This window comes from Haemaphysalis longicornis, unplaced genomic scaffold (genome assembly GCF_048455015.1).
Source record: "Haemaphysalis longicornis isolate Haplotype H1 unplaced genomic scaffold, Haemaphysalis longicornis Haplotype H1 scaffold_4, whole genome shotgun sequence".
NCBI classification, from domain to species: Eukaryota; Metazoa; Arthropoda; class Arachnida; order Ixodida; family Ixodidae; genus Haemaphysalis; species Haemaphysalis longicornis.
The window spans coordinates 92,151,206-92,172,745 of NW_027526361.1; the positions used below are offsets into that span (position 1 = coordinate 92,151,206).

The following is a 21,540-nucleotide window of genomic DNA, read 5'->3' on the forward strand; positions in this document are numbered from 1 at the left end:
AGAATAATGTATACTAAACATTTTTGCGTTAAGGCAAAACTTATTCGTTCGATGGCTTTGCGTTTTCACTTTCGGTCATTGCGTTTTGATTTTGACACGTGTGATTTCGTTATGCGGTCCCTACGTCGCCATTTTGGTCGTTTTCGTTTTCACTGAGGTCAATCTCCGCGTGCACTCCTGCTTCCGGAGGAAGGGGTTCTTCAATTCGTTTAAAATTATGTTCATGAAGTAGACAGTAAAGGCCGCCATAAACGCTTCCGATATTTAGCGGTTTGCATACGAAAAAAAAAAATCGTGCCTCACATTTCATTTGTTCGAAGGTGACATTCGTAACGGCGGCAAAAACCAACAGCATCGGCTGCTCCATGGGTCAAAACAATAAACGCATCTGGATTCAGGGTTGTTGTTACTTATTAAGCATTCCCGAGAAAATTGTCTCTCCCGTAAGAAGAAAAATACACCCCAAACGATAATGCGCACCTTCGGGGTAAACGTTGGTGCAGTTCACGTCAGAGTGATGTATCGCATCATTGCTACTCTTTAACAGTACCAACTTCGCCGCTGCTGCTTGCAATATGTGGCCATACCATGCAGCAGTTTCAAATGACGCCCTATTAGGCGTTTGTGGCCAGTAATATGTCGTATAGTCTATACTAGCATGGGTCACAGGCATGTTTTTTTTTTTTTTTTTTGAGGAAACTTTCCTTGTGATCACCAGCAACCGACGGCCGGGATGGCTCTTGCATGACTTTCGGATGGGTTGTTCTAGGCACGTATATAAAACTCCGCTACATTGTCTTCCCCGCATTTCGGCGCATAAAAATGGACCTTATTGGATTCAAGTAGTCGGCGGGTTCTGCTCACCGAGTTCACGGAGCCATTCAAAACACCAGAAGCAATAACCGCATTTTTTTACCGCAATATTAAAAACGGCGACCCGTGAAAACCGTGAAAACCTTGATTTCATTCGATACTGCTTGTTTACACTTTTGATTTTGTGCTCGAAGAAGTAAACTCCATGATTTAAAAAGTGGATCTTACACGAACGTCGCAGCCTGCGCGGGGAGCCGATCACGTGAGCATTCTCGGGCAACCGCCTGCGTTCGGAATCTGGGCAAACTGCGAACCTCCTCGCTTTGGCGGTGAAAGTGGAATGCAGCGACAAGCACCTGAATGCCGCCATTATGACACGGCGCTAAAAACAAATTGAAAGGAAACACATGCAGCTGCAGTTGAACAAAATGTCTTTCGGGCTCTTGCAGCATATGCGTCGAAATTCCAAGAAAATGGCGTTTCCTACGTCTGCCATCCAGCCTGTCAAACCCTTGTCATTTTTAACGCTCCCATGGCAAGGCTAGGCCTCTGACCTTCAAAGGCTGCATCTAAGCTTTTCTCAACTATATCGCCGGAAAATTATTTCAAGTTCATACCGCAGCGTAATACAGAGGAAAGTAGGCGTGCTTGCGCTATGCGTATAGGCAATGTCGGAGTTGAAAAAGCGCGTAATAAAAGCAAACGCCCGGCCCGAAACAAAAATAAACAAAGCCGCACAAACTGAACAAAAATCAACTTTCTCCCCATACCACAGCAGTGAAAGCACTTCACACGTGTAGGCATTCATTACAGCGGCGAATTCCTACAGTGCAGCAGTATCTGAAAGCTCTATTACTCCAGGTACAAACACAGGCAGGTACAAACGCGGGGAACGGCGCGTTCATCGTGATGTCATTCTGACCATCAATCCTATAGCCAAGGTCAAGCCAGAGGCTCGTGCGGTTGCTCAGTGAAAGCGTCTAAACGCTCGTTCGTTCCAAGAGAATGGACAAGGAGAGGGCAATAGGGAAAGTGTGCGGGGCGCGTGCCATCAGAAATGAGAGAGAGAGAGAGAGAGAGAGAGAGAGAGAGAGAGAGAGAGAGAGAGAGAGAGAGAGATGAGAGAGAGAGAGAGAGAGAGAGAGAGAGAGAGAGAGAGAGAGAGAGAGAGAGAGAGAGAGAGAGAGAGAGAGAGAGAGGCTTCATTTCCGTTCAGACTAAGATCCGTCAGAAGAACCATTGACAGCTGGTCAAACGGGGTTTAACCGCGTTCAGCCTCGGCATTTTTTTTTTTGTAGCGTAAGCTACACTGAACGAGGTTGAGTAGTTTCGCTTGGGACCCTCAAGGGCCGTGCTGCGCAACCGCGAGGAGCATTGGATTGGATTGGATTGTAAATCCAATTCAATTGGGAGTACGGGTGTGTAGAGAATTGGGTCTGCACATTCGCCGGTCTTCGCATTCCAGAGGTGTGACGTCATAGCCGCTGCAGACGCACTGGCGCCAGCGCGTGCCCAGCTGTGCGCCCCCGCTGCGCAGTAGCCAAGTCTGACGCTGCGCCGGAGCCGCTTGATAGCTGTTTCGCGTGGCTCCTGGAGAGGTCGTGCTGCGCATGCGGGAGGAGCAGTGACTGGAGTGAACTGGACTGGTCTAGGTTGGACTGGACTGGAATGGACTGGACTGAATTGGATTGGATTGCTGAACCTTAGCTCACGCTACGTATATCCTGGCATAGCTGAGCTAAGCCACTGCTTTTTTTTTTTTTTTTTTTCATTTGCGCTCTGCCTTGTTTTCTTCGTTTGGGTACCTTTATTTGTTTGTTTTTTGGCCCTTTGTTTAGATGCACTTGCACCAACTCCCATCTGGACTATCGCTAGCAGGGCTGTGTTTCACGTTTAACCATTCTTGCACCGGCGGATGTAAAACAGTATTTTTACCAATAATATAAACATGAACGTCGATGTTATTCTTTGTGGTGGCTCGATGAGTGTGGTGCGAAAAGATGGGTAGGATTTATTGCGCACAGCGCGGGGTACGGTAACCTGAACGTCTCAAGCGTGCTGGGCGCTTCTGTGCTACGTCTATGATATGTGGCGCCTGCAAAACGCGAGAGACGTGGCTGAGAAGCTTTGAAGGGGGCAGCGGCGAACTTGTACTAAAGCGGCATATTCTGCGGGGCTTTTATCCCGCGAGTAGCTCGGTGAAGGCCTGTGGCGTATAACTTCCTCCGAAATGTGTTTCTGTCTACGCCACGAGTGGGAGGCCCTGCTGACCAGAACGGACTTGCAGAACCAGCGTGTCCTGGTGTCCCAGTTCGTGCTGCGGCAGGCTATGGAACACCGGACTTCGGGGACTCGTTGCAACCACCCAGGATGATCACTTCAAGACCAACGCAGAAGATCATCCCCCCCCCCCTCACCACCCCCACCCTTGCCTTCCTTACCCATTTCGGTGAATAAACGTATTTATGCTTCCACCACCACTTGCGTCGTTAGTTGCACTAATATAGTCAAGCATAGTTTATGCCAGGCAGACAATGTTCGGGGAGAAATTTAGACCATTCTTCCGGCTGCCAAAACTATATAGGCTCTTTTCCGTGGACTCTGGTACCCGAGTTTGGACTGTGGTCCCCTCTTTGGCACGGGCAGAATGGGATCTTCGGTGTCTACAAACCCCCTACGAATCAGAGTATATCGTTCGACACTGGTTATAGTTTGGCCGGCTGCTCTAAATGAGCCAGGAAGCTGTGTGGGCAGCCATAGTCTTTCCCACTGCGGTTCTGTTGCTTGCTGCGCACAAACGCGTAAACACGGGAAGACTCCACCACACAAACTCACCCTTCACACTGCGGAAGAGGCACCTCATTTGGATGTTCATTCGTGCGCTCCCTCGCAGATAGCGGGCCCCGAAACTGTTGCAGTCGCAGGAGACGCAGAAACCGGGAGTTCTCCCGCAGGCTGACGACACGACTTTGGCGAATGTCACCGGCTCCAGGGAACAATTTTACTCATAGTGGCTAACACTAACGGGTGCACTGAGTGTGGCCACGGCGCGCCACCGAGACGACGAGGACGGGGCACGGGCGTAGTCTTCTTCTTCTTCTTCTCCTCAATCGCCTCGAAAAGCACAGCTCGTGCACCGAAAAAGGAGGAGGAATACTTTTGTTCAGGGCCGTAGCCAGAGGGGGGGGGGGGGGGGTTTGGGGGTTCGAACCCCTCCCGAAATCTTTTCCAGGCAGCGCATAAGCAATACTTACTGTTGCTTTCTGCAAAACTACCGTCTCCCCAAAACCCATAACCCCCTCCGAAAAAAAATTCTGGCTACGGCCCTGCTTTTGTTACAAGGTAGAGAGGGCATGGCAAAGGGCAGAATTTGCAGGTGGAGGGATAGAAAGTGGGGTAACCCAAAAGGGAAAGTACGTTCAGTCTCGGGCGACAGAGCGAGAGAGACGGAGAGATGTATTTGGGGCGCCCGCCCGGTGACGGGCCTTCTATAGTCAAGGTGGGCTTTACTGGCCGTCCTGGTCCCCACCACCAGCTGGGGTGCGAGGCCGGAAGCTGGTCAGCTGGCCCGCACACTGCTCACGGGCAGGGTGGGGTCTAGGTGCAAGTGATGTGGTGGGCGTGCTCCCTTGTACCATGTGGTCAGAGAGGGCAGAAAGGTGCAGGGATAGGAAGAGGTGTACTTGGCGTGGAGTCGGGCGGCGAAATGTTGTCTCCTCTGTCCGGGTGACGTATACGGGTGCGGGGGAGGCAATTTCAGTGTAGCGGGGAGGCAAGGAGTGCAGTCTGCAGTGTTTGATGCGCGTAGTCACCCTGTTGGGGTGCTACCCAGTGGGTATGAACGCGGGCCGCGGCGTGTTCAGTCATATGGATGAATAGGGGCGATGTCGTGGAAGGAATATCTGGCTAGTGGGACGACCTACCCTTTATTGGCATGTATTTCAGTTTTACTGGCTTCGAGAGACCTTCGCAATCTCATGGTAAGTATTTCACACACCCAGGCGCGTAGCCAGGATTTTTTTTCTGGGGGGGTTAAAGTTGTTTTCAAGCCCCCCCCCCCTCCCCCCGACAGAGAAAATTTCATTTCATTTCATTTATTCGTCCTTAAGGGCCAGGAGGCATTACATAAGGGGGGGGCGTACATCAAGGTTGTAACATCTTCGTAAAAAATTCCCCCGCATTTCCCCGAGGGGGAGAATGTGAAAGTGCGAATGCACGGTTGTCGGCCCGCTCGCGGCGCTTGCGCTCGGCCCCCGCAGCCCACCGCCTCGCCGCCTTCTCTTCCATCTCTTCCATCGGGTTTGTAGTATCACGTGTACACCACGCAGTTATCAAGCCGCTATAACGCCGCTGAGTCGCCAACGCACGCCGCTGACGACGTAGTTTGAATGCGTTAAAGATATAACGCGCGTCACTAACACTGATATCACCGTCGCGTCCGTGGCTTGGTCGGTAGAGCGTCGCGCTGCGGCCGCAAAGTCCTCGGATCGAAACCTGGCGCCGGATGCTGTTTCTTTTTTAAATATAGAGGAGCACTGCGGACGCCGACGCCGCCGCCGCCGGCGGTGGATGGTTTGGGGTCGCTTATAAATTCGCACTTAAAATGTAACAAGGAATAACAAAAAAGAGGAAATAAAAAGACAGGAATCAGCACTCAAGTGATGGCGTGCATCGGGTTTTCAACAACTGCGTAAAAAAGTAAAAATGATCACAAGTTAACAAGGGACAACAAAAGAGGAAATAAAAAGGAAGGAAATTAACACTCAAATGACAAGGCGTACGTCGAGGTTGTAACATATAAAAAAGCGACAATGGTCACACATAGTAACTAGAAACAACACTAGAAGGAAATAAAAGCAGGAATGAACATGAATGAACTTTACACAAGGGTAGGCCGGCATCCTCCTCAGTGTCTTGTTTCCGCTCGACCCAAGACGAAGGAAAAGTTTTACGAAATCACTTTAGCGACCGACCTCAAACTTTTGTTTTCCACGGGAAACGTAACTCTCTTAGCAACCTCCTCTCCTAAACTGCGAGGGGAGCCTTGTGAAAAGGTGAAGGGTGGAGATGAATAGGGAAAGAAAGTCCTAAAAAGGGGAAAGCGCGAGCTGTTCTTTGGCTTTTAATGAGTGCTGCTATTGGGTAATAACTGCAGAACTGATTAAGCTTTCAGTTCCACCGTACAGCGTTACATTTAAAAAACAAAGAAAAAAAACGAGCGCATGTGAGAGGAGGTTTCCGACGGTGGCCAGGCTTGCGCCCTGTGAGGAGCTCACAAAAAATACAAAGAAAAAAAAAACCCGAGCATACGTTAACGTGCGCCTTGTGAGGGGCGCCTGGCGTAGGCCAGCTCGACCGTTGAGAACACCCGGCCCAGCGTTCGTGGTGTGATCTCTCGCGTGCTCTTCTTTTCACCAATTGACGTGCTTGCACGGCTGAAGTGGGGAGAGCAGCCGCCGAGGTCGCGCTACAGATGCCGTGTTCGCGAAGCTAGTTGTCACGGGTTGTAGCACGTCGCAGTCCATTTTGGGAGAAATGGGAGCTGCTGCGGACGAAACGATCTGGGCCTGCCAGTTATGGAGAGCTTTCAGTGGCAAGTTCAGAAATCCGTGTGAGTTGCTACAGATGGGTCCCCAACGAAGGGAGAGGGGCCGCGAGCTCTGCTGTTTCTCCAGCTTTCCACCACTAGTGAAGCTGCGGCAATTTTTTTTATAAAAAAGGAAGGAGCGGTAACGGTATTTCCTGTCACAGTTAGCGAGTATAAAAAAGTACAGTTACAAGTTCCTCCTTCATGAAAGTAACTAGTTACAGTTACAAGTTACTGAAAAAAGTAACTAGTTACCGGTAATGCATTACTAGTGACTAGTTACTGCCCAAGACTGGTATGATGTAGCCTGTTCTGTATTGTCGTTAAATGAAAACAAAAAGTGGCCTCCTGCAGCTGTAATGGGCAGCAAAGGGTGCTGGCTGGCACACCACGTTAGAAAGACAGCAGTGAGCAATACATACGAACCAAACAAAAAAGGTCTAGCCACACACACTTGACTAAGTGAATGCGTTGCATTGAATGGCATCGCGCAGCTTGGTACTTGGCGAGGCTTTTTTTCTTTTTTTCTTATCCAATATTCTGTATCCACTGTGGCTGGTCGTCTGAAAGAATTGCGCGTTTGCCAGCCGCACAGTGGGAGAGCTATCCACAAGAGCAGCACAGTAGGCAGCTGCTGTGCCCAAGGACAGCGGCGGTTCGGTATGCATGTTATGGCTGCTGTTGCCTTGCCCTTTAATTTATGTCTTTTGAAAGGGCCCAAGGGCAGTGTGCAGAAGTGGGTCACTGTACATTTATCTTGCAAGAAAAATAAACACCAATACAAGCAGATACAAAGTTGAGCGTGCTTAAAAACAGCGGGTAGTGCATTTACTATAGGTGAAATCGCTAGGCAGGCCAGTGAAGACCAGTTTTAGCAATTGTAATGCTCCATGCGAGTGCGTGCCAAGTGACTTATTAATTGCGAAACAGTGCTGTTCACTTTTGCTTGAAACATTCTGCGTTTAGAGTATGGTGCGATGTTATCAGGTTAGGTGTTCCTCGGAAGGGTTGTTGCTGCAGGGGGAAAAAAATCTGTGCTCCTACCCTCCGTGATGATGTGCAGCAGCAGAAACACGCATTCAGAAACTGTGGTTCAAGTACAAGGACGTCACTATGGCAGTTTGAGTATGTGCTGTAATTATGGCTAAAAAAGCCACTAGAAAGGCATAAGGTGAGCGAAAGTAGCAGGAGGCAGTGCAAAAAAAGCTCAAGGAATCTTAGCTTAGGTGACACTAATATCATTGAATGTCACAAAGTAAGCAGTGCAATTTCTTGTGTATTCTAAATTTTCTGGAAGATATGTTTGTGAGATAGTATATGCCAAATGATTACTGTGCCAAACTCCAAGGGTGGTTCATAAGAATGTCAAGTACACTGATCTTTTTATTTTAGTAGGCTGAAATATGGCTGTAGTGCAAAAAGCTCAGCATTTGTCATGTATCTGAGAAAATGTTGGTTTTGTTGTATGACACGTTTAAAAAATTAAGATTAGTGGGTAAGCCATTCAAATTCATAGATAAGGAACATGAGGGGACTAAGACAATGCCTTGAGGTATTCCCTCTGTCACAGTGACAACAGAGCAGTGCTACTGGCAAGTTATGCCTACATAGTGAGCAGATAAATTTGTCAAAGCTGTTTCAGTACTTGACATATATTATCATGCTTAGTTTTTGGGTTGATTCCTCTCCCCCCCCCCTCCTTTTTAAGAAGACGTTTATTTCTGCCCCAAAATTCGCCCTAATTGAAATATCCGCGATCATAACATGGGGCTGTCACTAGAAACAAACTTCCGGCAAAGTGGATATGTGCTGAAGGCATAATCCCTAGCAGTAACTTCTGATCAAGAGTAAGGTGAATCATTTCACAATTAAAATGTTCTGTTTATGTGTCAGTGACAGCCTATTGAAACATGCTCGGAAGTGAGTTCGACCTGTACATGCCTGAAGAGAATATACCTTTTCCTAGTATACCGGTTGGCTGAGAGGGGCCACCACGCTGAGCTAAAAACGGCAGGAAGGCATGCCCCCTCAAAGATCTCGCAGTGAAAAAACCCATGCGTGAATCATTTTTGTCATCTAATCCCTCTCCCAGCCCACCAATTTCAATGCAAATTTGAAAAAAAAGGAGTACTATCGGGCCTTACGATGTCACAGAAACTTCCATGTGCTCTTGGGAGTCGCCAACCAAAGCCACTGCCTAGAAAAATGACTGTGAAATTGTAGTGGTGCCACTAGTTTTGTTTGATTCGTATTTTTTGAATGCTAACATCAAGTTAGCACACCGATATCGCGTTTCTTTTTTTGAAAGTCTTGAATATTTTATATCTTTCCTTGGTGAGAACAATGTCTTTTGAGGCTGGAATGAATTAAATTACGTAGATATCAAAGTTCATTTTTTGTAATGAGGCAAAGGTGTCCTGCTTTTTGTCTTCATGGTCCTTCTAGTGTTCGTAGTTATATGGCAACTTGTAAAGTGCCTCGTGTGAAATGTGAATCCTCGGGTGGAAAAAGAAAGAGTGGTTTGTCACTGCTGACAAGGTGTGCTTTAAAATACCATATTTACTCGATCCTAAGCACCCCCTTTTTTCCACAGTCGTGATGCCTAAAGTGAAATGTGCTTAGATTTGAAAAACATAAATTAATCCCCGCCCCTTACACAAACACTTTTTTTTTGCAGCAGTATCTCGACGAGACGGGCACAAGTAATAATGGACCTCCTCAATTTACCACTCTTGGGCAGTCCACGGGCAGTCCGAGGACTGTGTGCAACCGGAAGTCGCATAGAAATACATGGGAAAATCGAGCGCCGGATCGCGTCTTAGGTGGTCTCCTGACGATCCCGGACTGATAATTGAGGATGCCCAATGTTTTATTTGGCAAACATTCAAGAGAAAAATTTGTACATACAGCGAACCCACCGCTTACGTCTAATACTTAGTCACTCTCACTACCAATCAAGACTGTTGCACCATTTCAGCTGCCACTCTCTGTATCCCACAGCAGGTCGTCTTCTGTTCTTTAGAAGTGGTTTGTAATTGAGCACTTTATAAATGACCTGGTTAAAACATCAACTTGGACCTGCTAACATGCCTCTGAAATCCACCTTGTGATGGTTGCTTAGAGAACGGGGTGCTAAGATTTGCATGCAGACTTCTCTTTCAAAATTTTTTTCTGAAAGCAGGGGAGAGTGCTTAGAATCGGGGGGTGCTTAAAATTGCAGAAATACAGTATTGCTAACCCCACAGCGATATTTCGTATTGCAAAAAGTGGCTACAACAAGAAATTGTTCTACAAGTGTGTGATTGATTCGTTTTCATAGCAGGAGAATAAGTTGATGTGTCCTCCCGCATTCCTGGCAAGAGACTGGCAGGAAAGGACAAGTAATGGCTGCATTGGGGCATCTTTCCCCCACGTTTGTTTGGTATCACGTGGCAGAAGCATTGGTCATTGCAGGAAGTAACTCTGCAGTAGCCGATCTATGTCCGCATTTCGACGAGTTGTGGATAATGGGGGCACGCATATGCCTGCAATTAGTAGTCTCGCTACAGGCAAGTGCAGCCTGCAAGCTGACCCTGTTGCCTGCGTGTGCAGGAAGTGCAGCCTTCGCCGCTGGCTTTGTTGGCGGCAACGTGTAGCAAGATCGGCTCCCCGACGGATTCCCCAGCGGACGACAGTGGTGGCGGCGATGGCGCCAACGGAGACGCCTCACCCGCCAAGAGCAGCGGTAGTGCGGCCACAACGGCCACCGCCACGGTGCTCCCGGCCGAAGCGGGCGAGCTGGTGGCCCAGTATGTGCAAGGCCCCACCATGGGCGTGCTCAATGCGGATGGCACGGTCACCCCGATGTCCTCGCCCACGGTCAAGGCACAGGCACAGCAGCAGGCCGTCTTCTCGCCGGGCACCCAGCTAGAGGCGCAGGCAAGTGGCGGTACGAGCTGTCTGAGCAGGTGGTGCTGGACTGGCACAGCCCATCGAGGGAGGCAGGGAACTCATTGTGTAGGGATCTACATGGGGGCCGGTCCATTTGAATGACTGTATTGTTATTTGGAGAGAGATACGGAGGGAGGGTTGAGTATAGGAAATTTGAGAAAAAATACAGCATAAGCCAGCATACCTGGACACCAGTATGTTCTATGCATTGTTATGAGGTTAAGGGACCTAGGTCCTAAAAGGAGGAAAGAAGGAAGTTGTGGGGATCCTAGCGCCCGAGCCATCGCGCGATCACTGGGTTTGTGCCATCACGCGGCGCTTTTCCCCTCTCTCCTCCGAAATTCCGGCTCGTCTTGGCGCCTCTGTGTAGAGCCGAGCCGTCTCTCAAACTCTTGCGTGAGGTGAAGCCTGCAGAGACCGTTGCGGCGATAAAACACTGTCACGCAGCGGGCGCTCCGCCCTGGTAGCGGAGCTAACCTCACCTCATTGGTCCGTTTGAACGAGGCCCGAACCCGACCCTCGCCGGGAGGCGAACGCGCGCCCTGCGCGGGGGTCCGTTCGGGGAGACGCTTCCAGGACGCCGAAGGCGTTGGCCGAAGGTATGTGACGCTTTCTTTACCAGCCGGCGGCAACTCTGTTGCGCCGGCGAAAGCCCACCAGCCCTTCCGGCTGCGGCCCGTGCCCAAGGCTGCTCCTGTTGTCCCTACGCTTGCATATAGTAAGGCCGTACCTACCACTCGACGATCACGCCGTGCAGTACGCGCCTGTGAGCGAATGGGCCCCGTCTCCCTCGCTGCTGCGAGCCGATCTGGCCAGCACGGCGATGCGCGCGCGCACAACAACGTGCGCGCACCCCGGAATTTGCCCTGACAGAAGAGCCCACTGGCTCTGCGCCGACGAAACGTGCGCACTTGCGCGTGGTGCCCCATCGCCCCTTTCACCTAACGGGAAGTACGTACCTGTGCTGTAAATTATGTAATTGGGACTGTAAAATATGTGACTAGAATGTTCGTATAAAATAAACGTCTTCCCTCCGTACCCTGGGCATATTCCTTTGTCGCCCCCTTCTCCGCCTGCCCAACAGAGGCGGTGTTAAGTTGGCGCGACGGCGTTTCAGTATCGTGAGCGTGCTCAACTAGCTCGAACCCACGGTGGTTCCTCGCGGTGTGCATGAATGCCTGCCTTGTTCAAAGCTAGCGTTATGCATATTGTGAGGTAGAGAGACAACAAACTGGCGCCCAACGTGGGGCCATTGGCTCATTAGCCTTTGGCCGCTAATTAAGCTGTGTACGCAACCGGAATCAGTCTTAACGCTTATCCGCTAGCGGTAGCTGCTACGGGGACGAGGCGACTGCCCCTCCGTACGCGAGTGTGCGTGCACCCCTCGTTAACGCAGCCCCACGGGGCAGTGCGACGGTGCAACCGCGCCCCACTGGAGCGGCGGTATACGCATTCCGGGAGAAAGGCCACAGCCGCCACTCGGAGTAGTGCCCGCGAGATATATGCTTGTTGCCGTCCCCTGAGAGTAGAGCACGAACGTGATAGTTGACGCGCTATCTCGTGCTTCGTAATATATCGAGATTCGTTGTCCAAGTGTGACTTTAGCCGGCGGCGCAAAAGCGTGTGCCAGTAAAGGAGGCAAAATTGACAGCCGTTCAGTAGAGGAAGAGGGCCCAGAGTTGAGAAAGAGCGCGCGGACACCCCGCAGAGAGGGGCAGGCGCTTTTCGCGAACTCCATGCCGCCGGAAAGCGGACGGGCCTCGGCTGTAAAATCAGGAGGGGGAAGCGATGCCCGTTGCAAGGCGGTTGTATTGAGCCGAAAAGAGCTAGTAGCCGGCCAGCAGAGTGACCCGTTTTGTCGCCGGATGTGCGACGGTCTCTGGGAGACAATTTTTTTAGTTTGATTTTTTTTTAGACGCCGAGACGTAGCTTGTCCTGCTGCGGGCGTGCGCCGAGATGCTACTTGTCTTGTAGCAGGCGCGGGAGGGGGGCTGAAGTCAGCGTGTGTCGCCGACGCCCCGGGGGACTCATTTCTGCTGGACGGTGAAGGACTCGTGCTTAACTACGTAGCCACCGATGATGAGGCAATTCAACCATTCAATGTGGTAACCCCCTAAGTCTGAGTTGCGCACTGCTGCGCTAAGCTCATGACGAACCATTCGCCGGGCATTTAGGCGGCTCCAAAGTTTTGGTAAACTGAGTCGCTCCGTGACCTGGCCCGGGACGAAGCGAGACATTTTCGCTGTTGCCGATCCTGCCATGTCTGTCAAACGGCGAGAGCGCACGGTGGGAAGCCGCCTGGAATTGTGAAGCCATTTGACAGTATGCGTCCTTGGCAGGTAGTCGCTTGCGACTTGAAGGGACCTTTGACCAGAAGCAAGCAGAGCTTTACTTACGTGGTGTCACGGGCTGACCATTTGGCGCTAGAGCACAGTGGCTCTGCGCGGTGATAACGAGGCATCCCCGCTGATCCAGGCTGCTCTCGGCCGGCTCATCGGTACAATCTCAGGAAGAGGTCACCTCAGTGATCATAGCACACTAAACGGCAGGCGCTTTCACCCCCGTGCTGACTTCACTTCTCTCAGTCTCAGTCAGCGCGGCCGCCCCGGCCGCCCCAGCCCAATCTGTGTGGTCAGTTGTCTCTCCCCTCCAGCAAAGCTGTAAGCGCATGTGTTCTCTTTTTACTCGGTTTGTAAGAGTGTGCATGTTACGTGGCACTGTCTGTATTAGTGTGTCCCCATTTGGGCGTTGATGACTGCACATAATGTATCTTGTCCTAATTTGTTTTGTTGTTGTTTAGAGCACTGGTTTAATGCACAGGGTGAGGAAGTGTTCCGCTTAGTATTTTGAGCGTTGTACCGCGTGATGTAGCATGAACCTATTTTGTTTGCTTAGTTTCTGGGTTCGGTACGGTTCGTGTGTTAGCCTCGTTGAAGGCGTTAGGGTTGTTTTCTTTTTTATGTGTGTGTGTTGTCGGTGCACGATGTAGTGTTTTCTTTTTCCAGTGCTTTGACGTTATTTATTTGGTACAGGAACCCCTTGGTCTGCGCATGCGGGACGAAGTGCTTTGTACGTTTCTTTTCTTTTTTGCCCCTTTTAGCAGTGAGCAGGGCTAGTTTTCTTCTCTTCTGTTTTTTTACTCAGGCGCAGTCTTGACGAAAGAGCGAATGCCGAAAAGCGGCGGCTGGGTCGGTCGCGGGAGTGCCCTTCGAGGACTGTCTTTGGCTTTCGCGCGCAGCCAGGGTCGAGAGTTATGGTCTTGTTTTGAAGGTGTCGGATTTTGGCCGTCCGCGGCCCCCGTGTTCGGGCGAGCAGCGCGTACTGGAGGCCGTTGCGTGAACTGTGTGAAGTTGGGAGAGCAGGCCAGACTTTGGGGGACCATATACTCAATGCCAACGGGAGGTTGTGTTTTCCTGGAAAACGCGGGCCGGGCGTACGCTACGAGTGGGGCGCACCGCGTTGTTGCGAAGGGACTTGGCCCCGGTGGCACGAACACTGTGACGCGCGTGTTGTGGAGGCGTTCGTGAGTGCGTTTGGTGTGTGCTTCTTCCGGCTTCAGCGAACCCAACGGTGCATTCCGCGAGTGGCTTCTGCTTCGTCCAGTGCGCCCTCCGTCATGTCGTGCCTCGCCGGTGTGGTTAAAGGTCCGCGGGCAGAGTAACCGACGGATGGGGAGGGGATTTCCCGCGCCGTGATCTTGACCGGGCCCTGAACAGTTGTGCTGACTCGGCGGTCAACGGCATGTACCCCCTGCGCACCGCCTTCAGCTGGCGAACGTGGCCGGGCTGCGCTGCACCGACGAGGGCGGGACTGGCGGCCAGTTGCGAGTTGCGGCATAGGTGCCCTCTCCAGATGCGGACAATATGGTGGTGTCATCAGAACCGCACCATGCGTCATGGGCACCAGGGCTCAACAACTGTCGTCCGGATGCTGCCTCGCTCAGGCAGAGCAGCGGCGACCACCAGCGCAGGTCGCTCCTTGGCGGGCACCCATCGAGTGCCACGCGGGGTCTACAACTGAGCAGCGCCCTCGCGGTCATCATACCTGTCGGCTGGCTGCTCCAGCCGCATGTCCTCCTGGCTGGTACCCCCCTCGTGGAGCTGCTATCTCGCTCAACGGTGAGGTCGTTCCGGCACTGGTGCCCACCGTCTTCCCTCCTTGACTGACCATTACGGACGTTTCCCAGAAAAACTTTTGTGCTCCCAACCGCCGAACTTTGCACAAGCCCCGCGGAACGGTGTCTCCCGAATTTTTTTTTGCAAATATTGTTTTCGCACCGCAGCGTAGTTTGTATAGCATGCCTGTGCCGTCTCTTTTGTCCTAATTCTTTATTGTCGTAGTGCGTGTTTCTTTTTTCTTGTAATCCTATGTAGCATAGTATCGTCCTGCATGTATATACTATTATTACCATTATTGTTATTATCATAGTGTCGCGTTCATTGTAATTGTATATTTCAATAGCTTCATTTTGTGTTTGCATGTGTAACCCATTACTATGTAATATGTAGCTCAGTGTCGCGTGTAGTTTTCCTGTGTGTATCATTCGTGCTGGAGGGGGGTAGTGTTGGTAGTAGTTTGTAAATATTTTGTATGGGCCGGGGACTGGGACTGCCCTGTGCATGCATTTTTTTCTACTCTTTGCCGTCTTTTGCATGCCGGGGCGATGGCCGGTCAACTCTTCTCAGACCGGCGAGGGCATTTAAGGAGAGGGGAGTGTGGGGATCCTAGCGCCCGAGCCATCGCGCGATCACTGGGTTTGTGCCATCACGCGGCGCTTTTCCCCTCTCTCCTCCGAAATTCCGGCTCGTCTTGGCGCCTCTGTGTAGAGCCGAGCCGTCTCTCAAACTCTTGCGTGAGGTGAAGCCTGCAGAGACCGTTGCGGCGATAAAACACTGTCACGCAGCGGGCGCTCCGCCCTGGTAGCGGAGCTAACCTCACCTCATTGGTCCGTTTGAACGAGGCCCGAACCCGACCCTCGCCGGGAGGCGAACGCGCGCCCTGCGCGGGGGTCCGTTCGGGGAGACGCTTCCAGGACGCCGAAGGCGTTGGCCGAAGGTATGTGACGCTTTCTTTACCAGCCGGCGGCAACTCTGTTGCGCCGGCGAAAGCCCACCAGCCCTTCCGGCTGCGGCCCGTGCCCAAGGCTGCTCCTGTTGTCCCTACGCTTGCATATAGTAAGGCCGTACCTACCACTCGACGATCACGCCGTGCAGTACGCGCCTGTGAGCGAATGGGCCCCGTCTCCCTCGCTGCTGCGAGCCGATCTGGCCAGCACGGCGATGCGCGCGCGCACAACAACGTGCGCGCACCCCGGAATTTGCCCTGACAGAAGAGCCCACTGGCTCTGCGCCGACGAAACGTGCGCACTTGCGCGTGGTGCCCCATCGCCCCTTTCACCTAACGGGAAGTACGTACCTGTGCTGTAAATTATGTAATTGGGACTGTAAAATATGTGACTAGAATGTTCGTATAAAATAAACGTCTTCCCTCCGTACCCTGGGCATATTCCTTTGTCGCCCCCTTCTCCACCTGCCCAACAGAGGCGGTGTTAAGTTGGCGCGACGGCGTTTCAGTATCGTGAGCGTGCTCAACTAGCTCGAACCCACGGTGGTTCCTCGCGGTGTGCATGAATGCCTGCCTTGTTCAAAGCTAGCGTTATGCATATTGTGAGGTAGAGAGACCACAAAGTGTAGGGAAAAATAATGCAAGAAATATCCACACCTGAGTTTTCGGCCAGCTTTCCGTTCACTCACTTGCTTTCTACTGCTCCCTGAGGATACATTTGGGAACTCTTGCTTGCACCAGTACCATTGTTTGAGTTCCAGTTTTTTAAGTAACTAACTAAAGTTACCCACATTCACCAGAGCCCAGGATGGCTTTCTACAGTCAGCGTGAAACTTGCAAGTCGGGCGAGTAGGTGCAGAGCATTACCTACTTAACCGTGCGACAAATGAGGCAGAGAAGGGGAACCATGGGACGAGTGCCCTAAAGTGTCTTGTGGCAACCTATTTGTGCCGGCACTACCATGCGTAGCCCTGCGCCAGAATGGTTTCATATTCTCTGTGCCGCATTTCCCTCACGCCGGTCTTCTCTGACCCGTTCACTGGTGCAGGTGACGCCCAGTGGGCAAATAGCATACAACGCCATTCCACAAATCCAGAACATCCAGATTGAGGACCAGGAGGCCATCTTCATCCCAGCCTCCTTCACAGGCGGCCAGCAGGCCATCCAGCTGGCTGGTGGAGGGCACGCCCTGCTCTCGAACCAGGTAAGCACACGGTGTATCATCTGAGAACTAATCGTACCCAAGCCGTGGGGGTGTCAGGAGGACATGCGCTGTAGTAGCTTACCTTATGTTTTCTATATTGTTCCTCAGTGGCTTTTCTTCAGAGCATGTGCCATCGTTTGCATTGACTGCGTGCATCGATGATTGTTTTGCAAACAATCTGGGCTCACAACATGAGCACTTGGTGAATTTAATGAGACAGAAAGCAGAATTGTCCATCGGCAAGTGAAAGCCAGCCCTCCTCAGTCAAATAAACGTTCTCGGTGGTTGGCCATGGCTTGGTGACGTAACAGCTACTGCTGCCAGCCTGAGAGCGCTTAGTGCCAGCTGTTTACTCTCTAGACTGCGCCGGTGCCTCGCTCAAATTTGTGACGCGATGTCTTCGTCACATGAAAGGGAAGCGGGAGAGAGAAATGCCAGCCTTCTTTGCGGATTTCTCAGGAAATAACGCATCGTTGCTCGTCGAGCAAAAGCTGAGAGTGCTACGGAACGTATGATCTTTCAGTTAAAAAAAGAAATTTCATTCAGCCTTTAGTGTCCCTTAACTGCAGCTCAGGAAACAAACAGAAAGGCATGTCCATTGACATGGTGAACAAGTTCTGACGCATTTTTCTTTTTCTGGCCATAGCCGTGATGGCAGGCTAGAGATTTATACTGGTGGAGGAGGTGCAAGCACCTGTTTCTCTTCTAGCACCTACTGCAGCGAACGCACTTCAGTCTTGGCCATAGACAAACTGCTGGCGAAGCTAGACCCTGAACATTTGTGGCTGACCACAAAACAGTTACCAAATCGGAAATTCCTAATGCAGTAAAGGCTCGTTAGTTCGAACCGCAACTAATAAAAGTGAACAATAACAGCAGTACACTGCAATTGGGAAGCAGTAGGGCATGTCAATACTTTGATGCTTGAGAAATGCTGTATTGCGGCATGCCTTTTGTGCCTAAAGGCGACAGCCAACACTTTTTGTTCCAGCAAACTAATGTAGCGGAAGGCCTCATCTTCGGCTTCTTCAAGATGCAGTGGCGTTCTACCCGGCCATGATTTCTGAACAAACAGCACTCTGCTTCATTCTCATCCTCGGTCATTGGCATTGACCTGAAATATGATCAGTCAGCGCACCACACAGACCACTGTACTCGCATCCTCATCGAGGTTATACGCAAAGGAGACGTCTTCCGAAACGTCGTCTGCCATTTGGGATTTAGATTGGTTTTGCCCTATTTTGCCTTCTCCATTCTACACAGCCTCGTGTGTAAGCAGCAGATGCGTTTTTCTGGCCATGTGCCTGGCCCCAGCTGGTTGCGCATAGTTCAAATTGCGGTGTTGGAACCTATTTGAATTCGAATTAGCGGGCTTCTTTACACATAAATTTCTACACAGACTTGGCCGGGGCAAATTGTACATTTCGAATTCTCCAGAAATTCAAATCATTGAGGTTCAAATTAACGAGCTTTCACTGTATTGTGACACACTGGAACAGCTCATTTGAATGACTATGCTTTCTAACTGGATGAAGATGTACTTCTTAGACTCTACAATTTGCTGCCAACCGCAAAACAGTTAGCAAAATCAAGAAATTCCTAATATTGAGACATGCTGGATAGGCTCGCCTAAATGACAATGCTTTCTAGCTACGGGTGAAAATATGTTTTCTTCAATTTTTAAGTACTTTTTTGGTACCCGAAACTCCGAATGACCCTCTTTGATTCGAAGCCAGAATGGAAACAAAGCTCTTCTTCGATGGTGTAGAAGTTTTTGAGCGCTCCCGCTTGCGGACTTTTTACGAGGTGACCCTTTCTTCCCCCTTGGCAGGACTTCCTGCGGCCGCAGGGCCTCACGACGCAGAACGTGGCCATCCGTCAGGGCAACATGGTGCAGACGCTGCAGATCCCCATGCAGACGGCGGCACCGACCTTGCAGCAGACCATCCCCGTGCAGGTTCCCATCTCGACAGGCAACGGCCAGACCGTCTTCCAGACCATCCACGTGCCTGTGCAGACCCTGGAGGTGGTGGCCACCCCCCAGGGGAACATGCTGGCCTCGGGCCAGCAGCTGGCCGCCGCTCAGGTCGTCCAGCAGCTCGCGCACATGCAGCCACAAGTGGCACAGGTGAGAGCCACCGGCCGGCAGAGAGGGCCAGACTGTTCGTCTTCCGAGTCACGCGGCCTGTGTGTCTGCATTTGGGCATGCTGGCACCCCTGAGTTTGGTGCCACACCTCCAGGGAGTTGTGGGTGCTGTTTCACGTTGCCGATTGCCTGTTCGGTTACAACCAGTGTGACCGCTCGTAGAGCTCCCGCAGTAGCGGGCAGCCCTGGCTGCTTCGTAAACGCTCGTGGCTCCTACTTTTCGAGATGGATCGTGGCAGTACAGTGCCTCCTCCCCTTATCTCATCGCAAATGAGGCACCAAGTTCAGAGAAGGGAAATTTTAATGACGCTGGCGCATGAAAACTCGGTACCGAGCAGGAGGCAGCGCACCAATAATTTTTTTTCTTTCTGTAATTTTCCTAGTTTCTGTACGATTGCATGCCTGTACCGTACACTGTTGCTCTATTGTTCTCCTGACTTTGCGGGGAAAGGGGGATGCATTTGGGAAGGAGCAGTTTGTAGGCCTACATTGCAAAATGAATATTTGTTTTGGTAGCATAACTTTCAGTGCCACTAAGCACTTCTTTAGCGAAGCGTGTGACAAAAGCTTTGTTTGTTTAAATCACTTTTTAGATGATGGAAATGGGCTGGTCAGCATGTACATTTGAACCTGCTTACGAAGGGTAGCAAGATGGAATGCAATTCCATCATTATGGCTGTACCTGTATACGGGAGTTTGTGCTCTAAAATTGCTTCATGTGGGGTTATTGTTGTGCGTGCTACATATACATGCATAGAAAGCTGGGGGAGTGGCTTACTGTTCCTTGAAGCCAAGTGAAATAGTGGGCAGCACAGTGCACAAACGCTCTTTGTACCAAGACGTTGGGCACCAGGTGGCGTCCTTTTTTTCGGCATGGACCTGGCTTAGACTGGTGTCGTCCTAGAGGCCCGCAGAAAGTGTTTGACCCGCGAAAGGCTTAATTACCCTAGCAAAAATTCTGATACAAATTATAATACACAAATATGCTTATTGCCACTAATGGACCTATCAGTCTGTATTAGTCTATTAGGTCTATCAGTTTGTATCAGCCTATTAGTCCTATCAGTCTGTATTAGTCTATTAGGTCTATTAGTCTGTATTAGTCTATTAGGTCTGTCAGTGTGTATTAGTCTGGTAGGTCTATCAGACTGTATTAGTCTGATAGGTCTACCAGAGTGTACTAGTTCTATCAGAACCAGTGCAAGTTCGAACAAAGCAATGGAACATGGCAACACATTTTATTATCAGGGTACACAGGCAAATTCCTCTGGCTGACAGAAATCTGGCTGAATAATTTATTGTTACATAAGTTCGTAACCTGATTAAGAACGAATGAATAAATTGCAATGCGAATCCACAAAATAGCTGCAGCATGCAATCAGAAAAGCTCGTCAAACCTGTACGGTCCAGCCGTAGGTACATATCGAGCGCATTAATGGCCGATTGAACACCATTCCCATTTCGATGCAACTTCAAAACGGCATTCACCTTTCCGCAAAACGCGATTCGAATGGAGTCTCTTTTTCGTCAGGCATTCCGTTGAGAATGAACACAGGAGTCCGAAGCGGCGACGGGTCAAAGATGGGTCGGGCGGCTTCCCGGATCACATTTGTCAATGTTCGGCGGGCGCTAGACACATCGCCAACACTTCTGGATGACGTGATGCACACGCTTTCTTCGATGTCAGGCGTTCGTTAAACAGCATATCAGACAGAGCAAAGATGTCCGGAGCCACGAGGTGACGGGTCCATGATGGATCGCGCTGCGGCCTGGTTCATACTTGCCAAAGTTATACAGGCGTTAGACACATCTCCAACACTTCTAGATGACGCGATGCACACGCGTCTGATGTGAAATAACGCTAGAAGCCGCTTCCTTCTAACCGTCTTCTTCCCGAACGTACACACACGCCATCCGCACTTTGATACCGCCGCCATCTTGGCTACCTAACGAAGACCATTGGCATGGCATGGCTTGACTTCGTTGCAGTTTTTTCGGCTTCGTTAGATTTCTTGCTGCTCTTCTTGCAGCCTCGCAGGTACGGTCAGGTTAAAGTCCTATCATCTGCTTTAAACGCCGATCAAGGGCCTTTAGGTCAGGTTAGCGTCACTAAATAAAGGCGTAGCTTATTTAGTGACGATAGGTCAGGTAAGGTGGCTTATCGCTGGCGCAGCACTCCCAGCTCCCATCAGCGCTCTTAAAGGAGTACTGACACGAAATTTTTATGTTACGTTTTTTTCGCTGCTATGCGTGCCTACCAGCCCACTAATCATAGAGTGACAGATTAGACGGTCGAGCGCAGCGTAAACATTCATTTACGGCGTCGTTTATTCGTGCCAGTTTCGGTTTCGACTGAAAAACGCCGAGCGGCCGCCATGACAGCTTGTATAACATGACGTCACCATTCTTGCCGTATCGCTGCCTCTCTGGAAGCGCGCGCGAGCGAGCGCACGCGCGCGCCCAGACCGGCCGAGGTTTTCGCCGTCCCCACAGGCCCGGGCAGCATGACGTCAGTCCCAAAACCATGACGTGTACACACGCCCGAGCAGCGCGCGCCAACCACAGCCAGCGCGTCGGCTTCGTCACGGGAGCCCCGACGTCGGCAGTTTGGGGCACGTAGCAGATGATGTCACGTCGGCCCGCTCTGGGCTTTCTCGTGCGGGCGAAGATTAAAATGGATTTTAAATATGTTTCGCTGAACGGTTGCTGTTGAAACTTGCTGGGAGATATCTCCTGATAAAAAGGAAGCGTTTTACATAGTTATATCAGCTTTGAAATTTCGTGTCAGTACTCCTT

The 21,540-nt window shown here is 50.9% G+C and overlaps 2 protein-coding genes across 2 annotated transcripts in view; one reads left to right on the forward strand and one right to left on the reverse strand.

Annotated features, from left to right (window-relative positions):
* The window catches only part of LOC144179071 (acetylcholinesterase-1-like), a 14,219-nt gene extending 13,029 nt beyond the window's left edge, over window positions 1-1,190 (reverse strand). The window contains exon 1 of the mRNA XM_077707273.1: window positions 1,042-1,190. Within this exon, the coding sequence (XP_077563399.1) occupies window positions 1,042-1,183 (142 nt within the window). The 5' untranslated portion in view covers window positions 1,184-1,190. The remainder of the gene's footprint in view (window positions 1-1,041) is intronic.
* LOC144179840 (uncharacterized) overlaps window positions 1-21,540 on the forward strand; it is a 130,922-nt gene that overhangs the window by 71,517 nt on the left and 37,865 nt on the right. Inside the window, exons 4-6 of the mRNA XM_077708270.1 lie at window positions 9,992-10,318; window positions 16,443-16,598; window positions 18,430-18,726. Coding sequence (XP_077564396.1) covers window positions 9,992-10,318; window positions 16,443-16,598; window positions 18,430-18,726 — 780 coding nt within the window. The remainder of the gene's footprint in view (window positions 1-9,991; window positions 10,319-16,442; window positions 16,599-18,429; window positions 18,727-21,540) is intronic.